Below are 20,129 nucleotides of genomic sequence, written 5' to 3'. Positions count from 1 at the left end.
GAGAGAGAGAGAGAGAGAGAGAGAGAGAGAGAGAGAGAGAGAGAGAGAGAGACAGAGACAGAGACAGAGACAGAGACAGAGAGACAGAGAAACAGAGAGAAAGAGAAGGGAGGATCCTTTTTTAGAATATTTTTAAATTGTCAAAGGAAATGCTAAATTCAAGTTGAGGTTAATAGAAAAAAAATGCATTATCCCTACCATTCAAGGTCACAGACCCTTGTTCAAATCTATCCATAAATTCCTTGAGAGTCCATGGATTACAGGGTAAGAAGTTCTGGACTCAATAATCACTAAGGCCCCTTTTAGTTCTAAAATTCCATGATTTTCTTAATTACTTGATGAGTTATCTCCCACAGGAGTATTTTCATTTGAAATGAAGACCAAAGGAAAAGGTCAACATTTTAAGCCAAAGGAATTCATCCATAAGCATGGAATTCCTGGTGTTAGTGGAATAGATTCTTGCGGGGAGGGGATGTCTTTCATCCATTTCCACAGATCCTACTAGGTGACTGATGTAGGTATAAGGCTTCCCTTACAGATCCAGTGGGAGACTTACCTGCACCATCTGGGAGGCTCTTGCTGGCCATGGTCTTCATCATCTTCTCACTGAAGAATAAAGAACAAAGTTAGGCTTCAAACTCTTTCTCTCTCTTACACACATCAATTATGTAAGCAATCAGCAGGAATTAGTGATGGTATTAGGCAATGAGGGTGTCCTAGCATCACAGCATAAGCACTGGCTGGGATGGAAAAGGCTCCACAAAGTAGCATTCCTTAACTGCCGGTGAAATGTGGCTGGAGAGTTTTCATGATTTTCCAAATGCACGGTGGTGAACATGGGAGGGAGGAGAAATGTAGATGGCGGTTGCAGGAACTGAGCTGTGTAACGTCCATGAAATCCCCATGCACTGGGAAACCCATTTACCTTTTTTGGACCCAAAGTTTTAACTCACATTCTCAGAATAAACAAAGCAAACGCGCAACTCAGAGATGGGTGAAATTTTCCACTTCATAATGATTATAAGGAAATCGATCTGGGCTGATGAATTATTTTAATGATTAAAGAGAAACAGATTTCATGATTTGTGAATTGTTCATTTTTTTTCTTTTTACCTAGAAGCATCTTTGCTATTACTTGTATTTGGCCCTTTAAAAAGCGCAGACTGAACAAGACCAGTTAAGCTGGCAATCTGTTTCTCCATGGCTTGCATCCTCTCTCTGTAAAACAAGAGAATTGTTTGTTAAAGCTTTGTTGACTTTCAGACTCATTTTTCTCGATGAATGATCAGCTCAGTATTATACAGGTACCACAGGGTTTGCTGCAGGAGCTCCTAACAACCAAATCCTCCTTGGAGATCATGGGCAGATTATCAGACTTTAGCAGTAGTGATCTCACTAAAAAGGCACTTTAAAGATCAGCTAATACCTCCTGGAAAACTTAAGAACTCTCCCCGCCCCCTGGAAATAATTCTGCCTCTATGTCATCTGTTTTCACCTATTTCTGCTTCCCCGGCCCCATATTATTTTACCGAACACAAAAAGGCTATCTACCATATGTGCTATGTCCTAAGAGGACTCTAGGCTCACTGCACACACTTGGAAGTGGTATTTCTCATCTGGGAGATCCATGACTGCTCTTGGTACAAGTGATGGAGGTGTGTGTTTTATTTGGAATAAAACTCATTTTATAGTCACAGGGGCATGTAAATGGAAACAAATGCTCTGATAAAGACTAAGGAAGCATGGGATTGAGATTGATGTGTAAGTAAGAGGCAGAGAAAGCTAAATTTGAGGTCAAAAAGACTTCAACACAATCTTGATTTTGTGAGGTCATTAGGAAAAAATCTAATCATGACATTTCTGAACTGATCATAAAGTGGGTGCTATTTAGAGCTAGTTAGCCAGCATTATCTCAATTTAAAAAAATCAACAATGAGTATTAACTTAAGGTAGAAAATAAACAGTAAAGCTAGTGAAGGAATATTGAGAAGCTAGAGGATCTGGGTTTAAATTCTTTTAAAAAAAGAACCCTACCTTCTGTCTTAGAAAAGATACTAAATATCTTTAGTTAGGTTAGGATTTGAACCAACGGTTTTCTGTCTTGGGGCCTGGTGCTCTATCCCATGAACCACCCAGCCGTCCCCCAAATTCTACCTTTGCCACATATTAACTATAGAACTTTGGGAAATTTGCCTCTACTATCTGGGCCTCTTCAAACTCTAGGTCTAGGAATATCTTGTTTTATGCATTATTGATAAATTAAACATTTATGATGACAAAATCATGCCAAATGACTTCATATGTATAATGGGTACCACATTGCTTGCCTTCTCAATGGGTGAGGGAAGGGCTATAAAGGAGGAAGGAATTTGAAACTCAATATTTTAAAAAAATGATTTTTTAAAAAAATTCAGCAGAGAATGAATTACATGGGTAGTTATGTTGAGCCTGACAAAACCCTTCTATTTCAGTAAGCACAACTTGGTATATATGGTCAGTCCAGTAATTCCAGATGGAACCAAGTGAATTAAGCTGCTATAAAGCCTAGTTCTCAGAATGGGAGTTAAGTTCCTAATGTAGTCTGTCACAGGCTTAGAAAAGATTAGGTGATCTTACAAAACCAAGGCTTTGTCGTCTTAGGGAAGGTCCGAATGTCACAAACTTTAAGTCTCTTCCAGGTCTGACATTTGACAGTGACTCACTGGATGACCTTGCATCAGCGATTATTAGCATGTGACTTCTGGCCTCTCTACTCAGCATCTACGTACCATCCATCCATCTATCCATCCATCCATCCATCCATCCATCTATCCCTCTCTTCCTCCCTTCCCTCCTTTCTTCTTTCCTTCCCTCCTTCTTCCTCTGTTCCCTCCTTTCTTCCTTCCCTCCCTCCTCCCTTCCCTCTTCTCTTCCCTCCTTCCTTCTTCCCTTCCCTCCTTCCTTTTTCTTTTCCTTCCCCCCTCCCTCCCTTCCTTCCTTGAAAAAAGATCTTTACCTTCTGCTTTAATATCAATTCTAGAACAAAAGAAGTATCTCAGACCAAATTTTCACCCTGGTCCTCCTGACTCCATGCCTGGCATTATATCCACTGTACCACCTAGCTATCCCTCGGCTAATTTCTGGAACAGCTCGATCTGATGCCCTGAACACAACGCCATCTTTGCCCAGCTTGTTTTGGTGTTGTTTTTAAAGGTTGCAAATAGCTAGGCCACCCCCTGGGCTAATAAAGTGTTATATTCAGGAGCAGCACTCGGTTTGACAAGTGTAGTTTCTGCCTTCTCCCATACTGTGCCTTTCTGTAGCTGGAAAATTGGTGGTTCTGTAATAACACTGAACTGCTTTGGAAGGCTTCTGGGCAGACTGGCTAGCTAATGATTATAAAATACATTTAGGAAAAAAATCAATTTAAGCATCAAGCATTATGATCCCTCTATTACGAAAATGTGGAAGGAGGAAATTTGAAGGAACGGAAGTAGCCCGGCGGCTTCCTTGTTGCAAAATAACTGAGTTTTCCCAGAAGAACCAGTAAATTGGAAACATCTGAATTATCAAGCTTCTCCCATAATACCTGTGTTGCCAGACTCCTCACTGACATAATGCAGTCCATGTCAAAGAGAAAAATTAGTAAGATATCCCTCCCAAAGCAGGTTAGTCTATCGAGGTTAAGGATCCCACGACCATCGGACCGAGACCTGTACATGGCACCTTGGAAAGGTGGGTGGAAGATACTAACTCAAAAAGGCAAATTTCCAAGCTCTGGACCAGAGTATCTGATGTGGGAAGGAATATCAGCCACATCATTCATCCTTGAGTTAATAAAGCCGCAGCCAATATTGTGAGTAAAAGTCATTACATCTAGGGTTGAGGTTAATGTAACACAATTTCAAGAATAATAAGTCAGCTAGTTGGCTCAGAGCATTGAGAGCCAGGTCTGGAGATGGGAGATCTAGGGTTCAAATTTGACCTCAGACATTTCTCAGCTGTGTGACTCTGGGCAAGTCACTTAACCCCCATTGTCTTGTCTTTATTGCTTTTCTGCCTTGGAGCCAATACACAATATTGTTAAAAAGATAATAAGAAGTCACAGATCCTTTTAGCAACTTGCATAACAAACATATGCCCTAAGTAAAGAAAAAAGCTTAGAGCAGTGATAGTCAAACTTTTTAAAGAGGGGCCAAAGGAAAGGAAATGCTCATCTGCCAGTCTATTTCTAAGGCAACTCTTTCGAAGTTTCATTGTATTGTATCCTACTCATTGTATTCGTCAGATTAGGAATAATGTCGCGCAGCAGGATAGAACATTTCAGGGGCTGCATCTGGCCTGTGGGCCGAGGTTTGCCCATCACTGGCTTAGACTGTAAGCTTCTTGAGACAAGGACTAGTCCCACTTTTGTCTTGGCATCCCCAGAGCCTTGCACAGTTCCTGACATGTAGTCAATATACTTCTTGGTTGATTGATTGAATTTAGTAAAATTTCTACATTGCAGAAATAAGAAAGTCAAATTTGGGGGTAGGATAAAAGGAGTTCCCTATAACTGGATGTATGGGCCAGGAGGAAATTCTATGATGGCAGCAGCTAAGTGATGCAGTGGATAGAATGCTGGACATAGAATCAGGAAGACCAGAGTTCAAATCCAACTCTAGACACTTACTAGTTTTGTGACCCTGGATAAGTGACTTAACACCATTTGCCTCAGTTTCCTCATCTAAAAAATAAGCTGGAGAAAGAAATGGCAAACCACTCCAGTATCTCTGCCAAGAAAACCCCAAAAGGGGTCATGAAGAGGCAGACATGACTGAAACAACTGAAAAATGGATTGGAGGTATGGGCCAGGAGGAAATTCTGTGATAGGACACTTTCCATTTGTTCTCGAACGAAGTCTTCTTCATTTTGTCAAGCTAAGCAGACACAGGCAATATAGTCAGTTGTACATCATAAATGCTTGATCCTGTCTCCTACACATATGTTTAGGTGCTTTAGCTCCTTTAGGGCATGGTTTCTTACTCATGTTTGCATCACTGCTTCCCTTCTCCTGTTTCCTCCCCTGATCCAGGATAAGCATCCTTGACACTTGGGCAGAAAGAAGACCTGCCACTACGGGAATGCCCTTTTTTACTTGTCTTCCTCCTTCAGTCAGCTTGTTTGGCTGGTCACAGGGTTCCATTTAGATGGGTGGATGAACAAAGAGAATGAAGCTTGCTACAAAGAAAATGTCATGAATATATGAGCTTAGTGAAATTTATTTATTTCCATTTTTGCTTATTCTCTGACAGTCGCCTATAAATCGCCAGGAGTTTCCAAGTCATTACTGGACTTTGCTACAGCTTTGTTTGGTTCAGTGAACAGATAATGCTTTAAGTAGGCATCATATAAGCTGCTATTTAAAATGAAAAAAAAATTTCAAAAATGCAACCATCCATAAGTGATCTTTCTTCCCTAATCTACTTTTGAAGGCTGTTTGAGAGAACAGATGTGAGGGAGTCTGGGGAAAATATTCCTAACCTGTCAAAGCAAAAGCTCTGTATCCATCAATTTCTTCATCTGTATAATAAGGGGATTGGACTATTTGATCACGGCAGTCCCTTCCAACCTCTAGGATCCAATGAGTCTATGATCCTAGGAATTAGGAGCTCAGTTCTACTTTTTGTATCTCTGAGGCAGAAGTGGATTATATTCCCCAAACAGGAAGGGAATAAATGCTCAGCCTTCTGATGGAGAAGCTCTTGGAGTAGGTAGGTAAGATCTGGTCAGGTTGTCGGGAAGGTAGCTTAGAGATACTGATTAAGGGAGTTTATGAACCTGGAAGCCCAGCTGTTCCTTTGTGGTTGTTGAATCTTTCTGGACTCCTATGCTTGGTTTGTTGGATGAAGGAGAATTTTTGACCCTATAGCCACCCACTCATTTAATCCTTCTCAATGAAAGGACAATAAGAATAATTAATTATATAATATTTAGTATAGGTAGAAAAATAATAAGCTCATGGAGGGCAGGGTCTCATTTTAATCTTCTATCCCCAGCACCTGGCTTAGGGTTTTATACCTGGCAAGCACTTAAAGGTTTGTTGTAATGAATAATATCAAAATAGGCTTTGAGTGATAATATATGTATAACCCAGTGAAATTGCTTGTCAACTCTGGGAGGAGGGAGGAAAGAAGGGAGGGAGATAACAAGAATCATGGAAAAAAATAAAAAATCAAATAAAAATTTTATTTGTTAGATTTGAGAACTAGAACCAAAAGGTAGGACAAATGGACTTGACGAAGATTTTTTTCGCTTTTTTTTAATCATCTTATAAAATAATCAATCTACTCAGAAATAACGACTGTCCTAGGAAATCTGAGGTATATGCTTACTGTGGGTAAAGGGCCTAGCAGTGTATAAAACTAGAGAATTCATTAGAACATACCACCAGTCATACAGACTACAGTGACCATAGTTTTGATTATGGATGCAAGCTGTGTGGCCATAGCTAAAATCACTTTATAGAAAGTATCTTTTTTTTTTTTTTTGATACGCGGTGATGAAAAAACTTTTCCTTTTCCTATTTAATCATCAAAGTGTTTCTGGTTTCAGGATTCATTTGAGGGAGATTATCTGATTTATAAATTCATAAATAAGATTGTCTTTCCATTTCACGGTTGGTAATCTGGAAACAATTTTATGGTTTAACTAAATTACGGTAACTCAAAGCTTCTCTATGAAATGTTATGAAATATGTTTTAATATAAAAGAGGAAAAAGAGGAAACCAGTGGAGGAAGGGAAATTAAATAGGTCCTGTCATTTTATTGCAATGACAATTTTGTACATTAATCATTTGAATGTTAAAGATGCTAAAGCCAACCCATATGTCAATATCACTGTGCTTAAAGGAAATACAGATTTGGTATAACCAATGATGAGACCAATTTTTTTTAAAACCTTGCCTTCTGTCTTAGACTCAATACCGTATATTGGTTCCAAGGCAGCAGAGTGGTAAGGGCTGGGCAATGGAGGTTAAATCACTTGCCTGGGGTCATATAGCTAGGAAGTATCTGAGGCCAGATTTGAACCCAGAACCTGTCTCTAGGACTGACTCTCAATTCCGAGACCAATGGTTTTAAAAATATCCAGCCTACACATCTACTTTCTGGTAAGCTAGACACCCAGTTTCCCAAATACAGTTGAATTTGAGGATGGGTTTATAAATCTTCAACAGGACCAAATGGCCAAGAATAATGAAAATTTCAGAGTAGATTCAGAAAATGTGCTGGCTGAAGGAACAGAAGAAATATTGATAGTTCAAAATGTGCTACTATCTTGGGTAGGAATGGGGAAGATGAAGCAAGATGTTCTATTGCTTTCCATTCTTTCAATTCCTGCTTGCTCATTTAATTTCAACAACTAAGTAAACATTGATAAAATATCAATTGATTGTAGTATCAAGTATAAAGGAAATGGGTGAAAAGTTTCTGTTCTCAAGAGAAGTTAAGGTCTAGTGCCTAGCTTAATAAATGCTTGTGGGGGGGCAGTGAGGTGACTCAGTGGATAAAGAACCTGGTCTGGAGCCAGGAGGTCCTGAGTTCAAATATGACCTCAGATACTTCCTAACTATACCACCCTGGGAAAATCACTTACCTCCAAATACCTAGCCCTTACCACTCTTCTGCCTTGGAACAAATACTTAGTATAAATTTAAAAACAGAAAGTAAGGGGTAAAAAATGCTTGGGCATTGATTGTTTTTGGGGGGATAGAAAAAACAATAATAAAGGTAATTATAATGCAATCAAAATCTGATTAAGTACAGAAAAGATGATACAGAGAGAGACGAGAGATTTGGGATCAAAGGAGACATCACAGAGAAGGTGACACCTGACCTGGACTTTTTAAAAGAAGAGGAATTATTCAACCGAATATAGAGGAAGCTGATTCCAGAAGTGGTCAGGAACATGTACAAATGCCCCCATGAAGGAGAAGGTAGGAAGACATGGAATAAGCACTCCAGTTTGGCTGGAATGAAGATACATAAAGGATATACATGCCTTAAAAATGGTGGAAAATGGTGGATTACAACTAACTGCTAGAGAGACTCAAATACCAAGTTACGAATTTACATTTAATCTAGTAGGCAAAGAAGGTCTTTGTATAATCAGGTTTGTGCATTAGAAATATTATTTTGAATGAGATGCACTGGGAGGATAGAAAATAGAGAGAGGGATGACATTTAGAGAGCTTTTGCAGTGGTCCAGATGGAAGCAAATGAGAAGCAAAGGGTAGTACTAGTTGAAATGGATCGAGTGTTCTTACAGAGGAAGAATGTCTAAAACTTGGCAACTGATTGGATGTGGGAAATAAGGGAGAGGGAAGAATTAAAGATTTTCAAAGAAAATGTTAAAGATAAGTTTTCTTGGTAACTGGGAGAATAGTCATATCTTATATAAAGGAAGGGAAAGTAGAAAGAAGAATAAAATTTAGTGAAAACATGATGAATTACATTCCAGATATCTTGAAATTGAGTTATCAGCTGGACAACCTAATAGAAATATCCAGTAGCCAGTTAGAAATGCAAGACTGGAACTCAGGAAAGAAAGTCAGACAAGAGACATTGATACAAGAGTCATTTGTATAGGGTTAATAATTGAAGCCACAAGATGAAAGAGATTGCGAAGTATGAGAGGGCAGAGGTGGACCAAGGTCAGAGCCTAAGAAACACACCCACACTTAGAGGACAAGAAGAAATGGGGGAAAAGACAGAGAAGGCTCAGTTAGAGAGAAAGGAGAAGAGTCAAGATAATCTATGTAATGAAAACCAAATGTGGAAAATATCAAGTATTAAAGACAATTCTCTAAGGATAAAGATTGAGGAGAGGCTGTGGGATTGGCAGTTGGTGACTTTGGAGATATCATTTTTGATAAAATGGTAGGGACAGCAGTCATTGCAAGAGGGCGAAGAATAAGTAGGAGGTGAAGAAATAGAAGCACGGAGGGAACTCTTACAAGAAGTTTGGCTGTAAAACAGGAAGGAGAGGATTTGGACAGAACTAGGTAGCAGAATCCTGGGGAGATTCATAAAGTCTTTCATAACCTAGTCCTGATGTATTTTTCCAGTATCACAAGACTGCCCTTCCTTTGATTTTTTTTCTTTATCTATACTTTAAGAGCCTTAGACTCTTTATTGAAAGAAGTTGCATAGTTCTCATTCACATCTGAATTTAACTTACTAAACAAAGGGGAAAAATTTGACAAGGTTTATGTTTGCAGCCCTGAGTGTTGCTAAAGCTCCCTGAAAGAAATCTTGGAGGACAAATCTTTAAATAGCAAGTAGCACTCCTCTAGGGGTTGGAAGCTGTAGGACTGAGCAGATGGAGGCAACAAAGGTCAGGAATTAGGAGTGTTAAGGTACTGTCTGTTAGTCACTAACTATAGTAACCAATGACACAACAGAATTGGATAGTCTAAGGGGGAAAAAAACAAACAACTTACCCTTGACAAAAATGGTAGCCAGTAAGAGGCTTTATGATTCCATAACCCTTATCTCTTCACCAGAAAGATGGCTTTGAATTTAATTTAATTTTATATTTTTAGTTCTAGATTTATTCTCTCAACCCTCCTCATCCATCCCATTGAGAAAGTATGAAAAATAAAACCTATTACAAACATGTGTTATTAATTATGTACATAATTAATATAAATATATTATTAATATGCATTATTAATGAATGCTATGCAGAAGAATAGCTTTGAATTTTAAAAAGTCATAGGGAGGAGCCAATCATAGATGGCCTTTGGATATCCCTTCTAAAGTCTAGATCTAAGGATTCTCTAATCCATGTTCAGATTGATTCACAGAGCATATATTGGGAAAGACAGAAGAAGAGGGCAAACTTATTAGTCCTAGGTGATTGGTCAGGTTATACAGAGCAAATCACTCAGAAGATGGGTGTGAAAACAAAGACTCAACTTCTAACATGAGTAGAAAGGGCAAAATACAATAAGTTGGAACAATATTATTTATCATTCAAAGATATTGTGTTTTTCTCTCACAGACAGTGTGATATGGAGGAAAGGAACATGGGATTTTCAGTTGGAAGAATCCCGGGTTAGATTCTTGTGTAGGTTGTGTGAGCCAGAGCAAGTTACTTAACTAACTTCTCTGAGCTTCTTCATTAGTCAAGTGTGGTCAAATGAGATTTGGAATACAAGTCACAGGGATGCTCTGAAGATTAGATGAGATAATGCACAGATCCAAAAGAGTTATAAAAATATCAACTCTTATTACCAGTAATCTAATTTATCTCTTTCAGCATCAGTTTCTTCACCAGGAAAAAGGCAAGAATTGGTAGATTAGATTCTCAGATTCTGTGAAACTCTAAATTTCTTGATTCTATAACCTCTCTTATCTCTCACTTCTTTCTGTCTTAAGCTTCAGCCCCATTATAAGGAATCAAAGGAAAAAGAGGCACTTCCATCATAACCTTCCACCCCAAAGTCAGCCCTCAGCCCAAACTCTTCAGCCTTGAAAATCCAGACCTGAATGGTCCTTATAATTATTCTTAATATCTTATAGGATTTAAAGTCATTCTTTCTCCTTATGGGAAAGATCCATACTGAATGTTGCAGAGGAAGCACCTAGTTAAGGGTAGTTTCATGGCATGTACACACACACAACAACAAATATCAGTGGATTCAACAAATAGAAAAGTAGATGGAACAAAGGTGAGTTCATTTGACATTTTTCTCAGTCATTTGGGAACTGCTTCTAGGCAAAGCGAAATGAGGAGAGACCTTTCTTATCTTTCTCCTCTTTTATTTTGCCTCTCTAAAAATTACTATTTATTTGAAACATTGTTCTCTTTTTAAATTCTGAATTAAAAATTCTCTTTATTCCTCCTACAGCTGTTTCAATTTGCTTTCTTCGAATCAATAGTGATTTAGAACATTTTTCCATATAACTACAGATAGTGTTGATTTTTTCCTTCTGAAAACTATGTTTATCTCCTTTGGCCATTTATCAATTGGTCCATATTTTTATAAATTGACTAAAAACCATATATATTTGAGAAACCAGGTCTTTATCAGAGAACTTACTTTAAAATTTTTTTTGATACTTCATTGTCTATTCTACCTTTTAGCAAAATGTTTTCCTCCTGATTATAACTTTTAATTAGGTCTAATTTTACTTTTTGTTTGTCTGATATCATGATTGCTACTTTAACTTTTCACTTTAGGTGAAGCATAAGAGTCTGCTCCAGTTCTTTATTTTAATTGTGTGTGTCTTTCTCCTTCAAGAAAGTTTCCTATAACAAACACATTGTTGATTTCTGGTTTCTAATTCACTTGGCTAACAGCTTCCATTTTATGGGTAAGCTCATTCCATTCACGTCCACAGTTATGATTACTGTATATTCCCTTTTAGTCTATTTTCTTCTTTTTATCCTGGCCCTCCTCAAAAGTCTGTTTTGTTTCTCACAATTACTTCCCTTTATCTCCCCTCCTTTTATCATCCCCTTCTCATATTTCTTACCCCTTCTTCTCTTATTTCTCTCTCTCTCTCTCTCTCACACACACACACACACACACACACACACACACACACACTCTTACTTTCCATCTTAGAATCAATACTGTGTATCGGTTTCAAGGTAGAAAAATGGTAAGGTTTAGGTAAAGGGGGTTAAGCAACTTGCCCAGGGTCAAGCAACTAGGAAGCATCTGAGGCCGCATTTGAATCTAGGACTGGGTCTAGGTCTGGCTCTCAATCCATTGAGCCATCTAGCTGCTCCTTCTGCACACGTGCATTTTCTCCCCTCTCTGAACTAATTAGAATGTGAGAGAGTGAGGTTTAAGCATTGCTCACCAATCTCCTTTTCCAAATCTACTACAAAAGCTATTTTTGCCATGTCTCTTTTATGCAAGGAAAAATTTCCCATTCCACCTCTCTCTTCCCCCTTTTTCCAGTATATTCCTCTTTCTTACCTTCATTTTAAAAATTATCTCAACATAATTGATTTACATTCATACCCTCTGTCTATGTAGACTCCTTTTAATGGATATAATAATGATTAAGTTCTTAGGACATATAAACAATCATATATATATCCTTTCCACATAGGACAGTACAGTTTAACTTTAACTTTAAAAATTCTTTATGAAAATCTTTCATGTTTACCTTTTTAAGTTTCCCTAGAGTCTTGTGTCTAAGTGTCGAATTTTCTATTTAGCTCTGGCCTTTTAATCAGAAATGCTTAAAAGCTGCTCTGATTTACAAAATAATCCATTTTTCCCCTGAAGGATTGTCCTCAACATTGCTGGGTAGGTTATTCTTGGTTGAAGTCCTAGTTCTTTTGCCCTCTGGATTATCATATTCCACACCCTCTGATTTTTTTTTTTAATCTTCAATGACTCTCCTTGTTGCTTTTATTTTTATTTATTTATTTATTTTCTTTAAGCCCTTACCTTCTGTGTATTGGCTCATAGATGGAAGAGTGGTAAGGGTGGGCAGTGGGGGTTAAGTGACTTGCCCAGGGTCACACAGCTGGGAAGTGTCTGAAGCCAGATTTGAACCTAGGACCTCCTCCCTCTGATTTTTTAATGAAGAAGCTGCTAAATCTCGAGTTATTTTGACTGTAACTTTATGATACCTGAATTGTTTCTTTCTAGCTACCTGCACTGTTTTCTCTTTGAAATAGGAACTCTGAAATTTGGCTATATTTTAGGAGTTTTCATATTGGAATCTCTTTAAGGGGGTTATCAGAGGATCCTTTCAATTTCTATTTTGCCCTTTCTATCTAAGATATTGGGAACAGCTTTTCTTGATAATTTTTTGAAATATAGTGTCTAAGTTCTTTCTTTGATCATGATTTTCAGGTAGTCCAATAATTCTTAAAATAAGTCTCCTCGATCTATTTTTCCAAGTCAATTGTTTTACAGTGAGATATTTCACAATTTCTTCTATTTTTCAATTTTCTGACCTTGATTGTTTCTTTATATTTCATGGAATCATTAGCTTCCACTTGCCCAATTCTAATTTTTTAAGGAAATATTTTATCCAATGAGCTTTTGTACCTCTTTTTCCACTTCTGTTTTTTAAGGAGTTCTTTTCTTAAGTGAATTTGTATGTGCCTTCCAAAGCTGTTAACTCTCTTTTAGCAATTTTCTTGAATCACTCTAATCTTTTTCTCTCAATTTTTCCTCTACCTTTCATCTCTTTATTTAATTCTTCAAGAAATTGTTATTAGGCTAGAAGCCATTTGGCACTTTTTCCAATAAGGTTTTGCGTATGACTATTTTGTACATTATTGTCTTCTTAAGAGTTTATGTCTTAGTCTTCCTACACTGCAGTAGCTTTTTATGGTCAAGTTCTTTTTTTTGATGTTGGCTCATTTTCCCAGGCAATTTAGTGGCTTTGAATTTTATGTTAAAGGTGAGTTCTGCTCACCTGGCATGGGGCAGCACTGTCCCAAGTTTTAGTCTTTTTCAAGCTGCTGTTTTCAGAGCTAATTCTGAGGATCTGCAAACTTCCAGAGTTTCCAAAGTATTATTATCTGAAGGGACGTATGATTAGTATTTGCCCTAGTCTGCCCATTGGTCTTCATTCAGGAAGGACCTTTCTTACCTGTAGCCCTAAGGGCTAACATTCTTCTTGGCTTTGGAACTTTGACCAAGTTCCCTCTTTCTTTGTGACTAAGAAGAAATGCTCCTTCTTGCTCTGCCCTAGTACTGTAACCCAGAAAGTCTCAAGAGTTAAAACATCTCCTGAAGCTGCTACTGCTGCAGCTTCCTCCAACAATCACTGTTGGTACTTCTGCAAGACTTCTACTCTGCAGTCAGACTGCTCTTACTGGCTTCCTAGCCTTAGGGTGAAAAAATGTTATTTGCTCCAAGGCTCCAAAATTTTATTCGAGGTGTTATTTTAAAGTTGTTTGGAGGAGAATGTTGGGAAACTTCATTTGAGTTGCTGCCTACGTCATCTCGGCTCCACCTCTATCCTTGTTTAACTTGATGTCCCATATTACTTTTATGGTCTGATGAAATTGATGTTAATTTTCATTATTAAAAACAGAGGGGGAATAGGGATCTTTTTACACTGGATTTAAAGCTAATCTTTTTTTCCTCTTCTTCCCAGAAATACTGAAATAATGTACATATACACTTATGTATAAAAATGTATATACTTACATACACACAAATAAAATTTGAAGACAAAGAGCTTCAGAAACTCAAACATTCCTTCTTATAGCTATTACTTCTCAGATTGCCAACAGACTCCAGAATTTTCCATTATACATGAGATATAGTAAAATCTGTGCCTGCCCTCTGAAGCTTAATATCTGATTAAATCATATCCTTGGTCCATGAAGCCTGGGTATAGTCTGATGAAAGAGAGATTTCTTCCCAGCCTACATGATTTTTTTTAAAGGAAAAGCAAATCATACTTTGGATTATAGATTTAGATCTGGAAGGGACCTTGGAGTCTATCCAGTCTAATCCTCTCATTTTATAGGTGAGGAAAATATGGCACAGAGTAATTAAGTGACCAGTACAGTCACATTCTTTCTACCACACAAGGCAGTCTGATCTGAGTATTAGATAATAGAGATCTTTCATGACCACTCAGAGACATCACATCCAAAATCCTGCCTCATGTAGAACCTTAGATTCTAGAACTGGAAGGAATTTATTTAAGGGCTAGGCTGAGTTGCATCAAGCTTACCCTAATGTCTCCAAACTTTTTGGTATTTTGTGCCTCTTCATTTAAAATAATTTATGGTTTTAAAGTAAAGATGGTTAAAATGAACCAAGTTTGGTAAAAAATTTGTTTTCTTTAATTTGATTAATGAAAAAAATGACAAAAAGTTTGTCATAGAAAAAATAAAAACTGAAATCCCTGAGCACACTCCCACCCACACCTAGAATGCCAGCTCTCCTCTAATTCTAAGTTTTATGCTTTAGGCACAAGCAACTAATGGTAGAGGGGTGTGAGTGTTAAGGGGAGCAAAGCTCGGCTACACCCAGGTCTGATGGGTTTCCAGCTCACATTGGATAGGTGCCTTTCCAATAATTTAGCCCAAGCAAAGCAAATATTCTTGGGCACACGTCCATCCAGCTTTATGAGTCCAGGAGGAAACGGGCTTACAGAAAACCCACAGCTGGAAGGGGTCTCTGGGTCATTCTGAACCTCAGCTGAAGTAAGTCTTTCTCAAAGGGCTGTCATCAGCTTTGGCTTCTGATTCATCCGTGTTCCTGACAGAAGTCTGGGGTGAGGTCCTTCCATCTCATCCTTCCCTGCAGGCTGTTGGCCAGCCCAGCGTTCCCCAGGAATGACATGACTACAAACACCTTCCTGCTTTATTTTTGTTGCCTTTCCCTTCCTTGGGGGCAACTTTCTATTCCAATGGTACAGCTCACTTTTCTTACAGGTATAAACTGGAATAAGCATTTGCTCATTCATGATTACAGACGTCAGGGACTTTGGCTTAGAGTTTACCTGCAAATGAAAAATGATTCTATAAGCTGTGGAAAGGCGGCTTTAGAAGGGGCAGCTCTCTACAAAAGGAAGGCCTGGTGGTGCTATGGAACTGAACAAAATCCGGATGGACCATGAAGCAAAAATACTCTGGGCAAATGAAAAACCAGCAAGGAACTAAAGAATAATAATAATTATTGGAATAATAATAACACCTACCTCCTAGGGTTACTATGAGGATCAAATAAGATAATACTAAGTGTCTAGCACATACCAGATATTTAAGAAGCCCTTCATTTCCCTTTTCCTTCCTCCCCTCCTTCTTTCTTTTCTTCCCTCCTCCATCCTTTTCATCCTTCCAAGTTAGTTCTCTATTCACTCGTCTAGACTGAATTTCCCCTGCATTTTACTAATGATAAATAAATTTATTTATATAAAATGTGGGCACGTTGGAAGGACCACAAGATTAGGAATCAGGAAACCTAGGTACTTGCCAAACCTCTGCCAACTGTATGATCTTGGGTAAATTGCTTAGTTTCCTTGCACTTAAAAATGAGGAGTTTTGAGTTGACGCTCATGAAAGTCCTTCCAACACTAATATTCTATGCTTTTAAGTTTGGATGAGAAGAAGGAAGTGGCATTGGTCACGTGGGTGGAACCACTGCAGATCTGGCAGGTAAAACAGAATTTCTGTGGCTTACTGTCTTTGAAAGTCATCAAATTTAAAGCTCAGGTTAGGCATATATTTTAAAAAGGAAGGTCTGATCCATGCAAAATGAAGCTCTGAAATTCAAACAGAACCAGGCAGACACCATACATCTAATTTCAGACAGAAAGAGCCACTAAGAACAACAGAAGCTAAAAATGGCTGATTTTTTCTCCTCTGCTATAGCTCCCTCTAAGGGATATAACATGAATTGGGATGTATGGTTAATAATGTTAAATGCTATAGGAAGTAAGAAGTTAAATCAGTTCAGTCCCAGAATCCAGGCTGAGAATGTTTCCTTGAGAATGAAATATATGGCCGCTGTAGGAGTCCACCAGCTCATTTGGGGCAATTTCCCTTTCAACTCTGCAGGGATAAGGGATTCCTTCACAAAGAAACAGGGCTTATCTGGGTCTCCCCATACTTAAATTTAGCTTTTCCTTTGTTTCAGCTCCTGGTTTCAATCGTCAAGATTTGATTGACAGTATATTATGAGTTGTGTACAAAGCAGAAGATGAAGGCTTTTTCATTTGAAATAATTTGTGGCAGATGATGGAATACTTTTTTTGGAGAAGCTGATTTAAAGTGATACTTTCTGCCATGCCTCCCTTTGTGACAGGCTGTCCCAGAGCCTTCGATGAAACTCCATGCATCTTCCTCAGTAGGTCAGCTAGTCAGCAGGTAACTGACTTAGAACCCACTGGTGGTCATGGTAGTCCAGGAAAGAGTTGCAAAGAGGTAGAAGAAACAACGGTTTCACTGATATTTGCCTGTGCGATAGGAACTCATTTTCTCTATCTTTATTCAGCTCATAGTCACCTTGATAGGCACGTTGGAAAAACAGTGAGAGATAGTTAGCTGGAGAAGGGCTATAAGGATCCCCACAGGATTTATGGTGCCTTTCTTCTTCAGGCAAGAAGAGTCATAATTAAAGAGGAGTTATATAACTTTGGGGTCTCTTCAAGATTTTTAAGAGTTCCTGGCTTTGTAGATGAGAAGTTTTCATTTCGTTCATTCAACCCACTTAAGGGACAGCAAGTTTTTTTCTCCTCAACTGCTTGAACACATGGGCTGATGGGGATATTATTGGGGATGAAGACACTAAATGATAACTCTAGTCCAACTATCAATAATATGGAATTAGGTGTTAATCAATGATACATGTAAAACCCAGTAGAATTGTGCATCAGCTAAGGGGGTTAGGGGGGCTTAGAAGAGGGAAAGAACATGAAACATGTAATTAGGGGAAAATACTCAAAATAAAAATAAAATTATGTTTAAAAATTTAAAAAATAAACTTCAATTAAACCTTAAAAAATAAGGTTTTCCTCCTCCTTCCATAAGTCTTCACAGATCACTCACTCTGTGCCCACAAGAATCTCTCCCTCCCAAGAACTCAAGAGGGATTACTGTTGATTCCACTCATTGCATTTTATGATGAATAGGCAGCCCCCAATTTATAAACAAGGCACGATTATTTATTTGGTTGTTGGTTGTTAGGAATTCTGAAACACATTTTCCCACAAAAATAATCTTATAAATGAAATGTTTCTGAACAGCAGAATCTTAGAAATGGAAGGTATCTCAGGGTCATCCAATTTAACCCATACCTGAAGAGGCATCTCATGTACGGCATAATGAATGAATGGTGAGCCTAATAGAGCTAATCATAGCACAGTCTGACCCAGAGGATCTAGAAAATCACAGACTAGAAGAATCACAGATTGGAAAATTCTTCAGAGGCCATCAGGGAAAACCCTGTACTCAACCCAAGCATCATTTTTACAATATCTCTGATAGGTGTGACTTCTATGAAGTATACAAAAGAATCACCCATCTCTAACTTGTCCTTTCCTGAAAGGGACAAAAAAAAATCATCCCAACTTTTTTTCTTTTCTTCTTCCCGATCCTTTTGTCTTAGATAAGCATCAAAACTATTGACTTCTTACTATGTAGAGCAATAAAGAAATGATGAATATGAAGGATCTGTGAAAGCATGGAAAATCTGTGAAAGCAGGGGAACTCTTCTATGAAGTAATGGAAAGAGAAGTAAGTAGAAGCAAAAGAATACTATACATGACAAAACTTCAACATGGAGAGCCAAATTCTTGTCAAATGGTCACAATTACTACCATGCTGTCCAAGTTAAAAAGGTTTATCTCTCCGTTCTGTAACATTTGATGAACTATTTCATGGGGAATTACTAAGAGGATTTATTTGGGATCTGTTGAAAATTGTTGAGGAAAAATAAAATATATTAACAAATTAGGAAAAAAGAAATTCTTGACTATATAAAATTATGTAAAAAAACACAAAGCATTACAAACAAACAATGTACTATGCCAATACTGCCAAACCCTAGTCAACACATAATCACATAATTGCAATTGGGGGGGGGGTGTTTGGAAAGGACGGGGAGAGTAAATGAGAGAATTGTGCCAGTGCAATGGAGACTCCCTCTACTGACTCAGAAAGGCAATTTATCTGTAACTTGGTCTTAGAATTGCTAGGATCTCTTAATAGGTTAAGTGACTTGTCCCAGGTCATACAGCTCCTAGATGTGAAAGGCAGTTTATCTGAATCTAGGTTTTCCTTTATTCTATATTATGCTGCCCCTTAACATATTTCAATATAAAAGAAAGAAAAAGAAGTTAGAAATGATTATTCAGATTTCAGATAGGTCCCAGAAACTGTAATGTAATAGTCTTATCTAGGCTGCTAGGTGACTCAGAGGCTAACGTACACAGTCTGGGATTCAGAAAGACTCATTTCCCAGAGTTCAAATCTGACCTCAGACACTGGTTCCTCCTTTGTTTTGAAGAGGGCCAACTTGTGCATGAATTAGATTTGTATGAAGCAGAAAGGCACAAAGTCATCAGCCCATTCTCTCTTCCAGTCAAGAAAGTCTAATGGCAAGACAAAAGTCAAGGTCCAGAGTGCAGTGGATGTCCTTGGTGTCTTTGATGCTTTAAGAGCTCTTCGGGGTCTGCTGCAGCTGCCTGATGGTCATTGGAATAAATTGTTCTTATTTACCTTTATGCCCAGGGAAGTCTACACACTGGGATAGACATCCCCCTGAGTCACTGATGGGTTTGAGGACTATCAATTACCCTTAATCTGGTTTAGATCATCTTCCATGACAGTTTTATTGTGGAGTGGCAGCTGAACAGGCTACATCTTCTTGGAGTCACAGGTAAAAGTTGGGTGTTAGGAAGACACAAAGGGTAAATGAGTAGCCCTGAAAAAGGCTCAGCAAGCTCTCAAGCAAGATGCTAGTTCTTCCTGCACAGCCCATGTATCCCAGACATGTACTAGCTGTGTGATTCTGGGCAAGTTACTTAACCTTGTTTGCCTGAGTTTCCTAATTTATAAAATGAGTTGGAGAAAGAAATGGCAAACCATATCAGGATCTTTGCCAGAAAACTACAAATAGTGTCTAAAAGAACTGGATATGACTGAAAATAACTAAACAACAACAACAACGATAATTTCTTTCTTTTAAGTCTACAATGATCACAATTGAATCTTGGGAAGCTAAGGAAGAAAATATTTCTTTCCAAAGTCTAGAAAAGGAATTTTCCTCTACTGTGTCCTGGAGCCCTTTGATTAGAGTGGGAGGAGTACATTTCTTCCCAACTTCTAGAAAAGGAATTTTTTCCAACTATTTCTGGAGTCCATTTCTCATTCTCTTTACTGTATGGGGTCCTTTTAACCTCTTTTATAGAAATGGCAAGAAAAGATTTGCCAAAGATTTGCTATCATGGTAAAGAGGCTCTACCTAAAAAGGTGAAGTCAATAAACATTTATTAAGCACCTATTATCTTTGTACCACTGTGCTTAGAGCTGGGACCAAGAGCAGAAGGAACTTCAGGGGCCATCTAGCCCATTGTCCTTACAGGATATATGATATATTCCAGGATATATATATATATATATATATATATATATATATATATATATATATATAAATTCATATATA

The 20,129-nt window shown here is 38.0% G+C and overlaps 1 protein-coding gene across 1 annotated transcript in view; it reads right to left on the bottom strand.

Moving 5' to 3' along the window:
• KIAA1217 (KIAA1217 ortholog) overlaps positions 1-20,129 on the bottom strand; it is a 415,980-nt gene that overhangs the window by 63,252 nt on the left and 332,599 nt on the right. Inside the window, exons 7-8 of the mRNA XM_044678100.1 lie at positions 1,114-1,218; positions 557-606 (exon numbers count right to left, since the gene is read on the bottom strand). Of these exons, the coding sequence (XP_044534035.1) occupies positions 557-606; positions 1,114-1,218 (155 nt within the window). The remainder of the gene's footprint in view (positions 1-556; positions 607-1,113; positions 1,219-20,129) is intronic.

Source organism: Gracilinanus agilis, chromosome 5 (assembly GCF_016433145.1).
Source record: "Gracilinanus agilis isolate LMUSP501 chromosome 5, AgileGrace, whole genome shotgun sequence".
Taxonomy (NCBI): Eukaryota; Metazoa; Chordata; class Mammalia; order Didelphimorphia; family Didelphidae; genus Gracilinanus; species Gracilinanus agilis.
The sequence above is the reverse complement of the archived record's forward strand: the minus strand, read 5'-3'. Positions and strand labels throughout refer to the sequence as shown.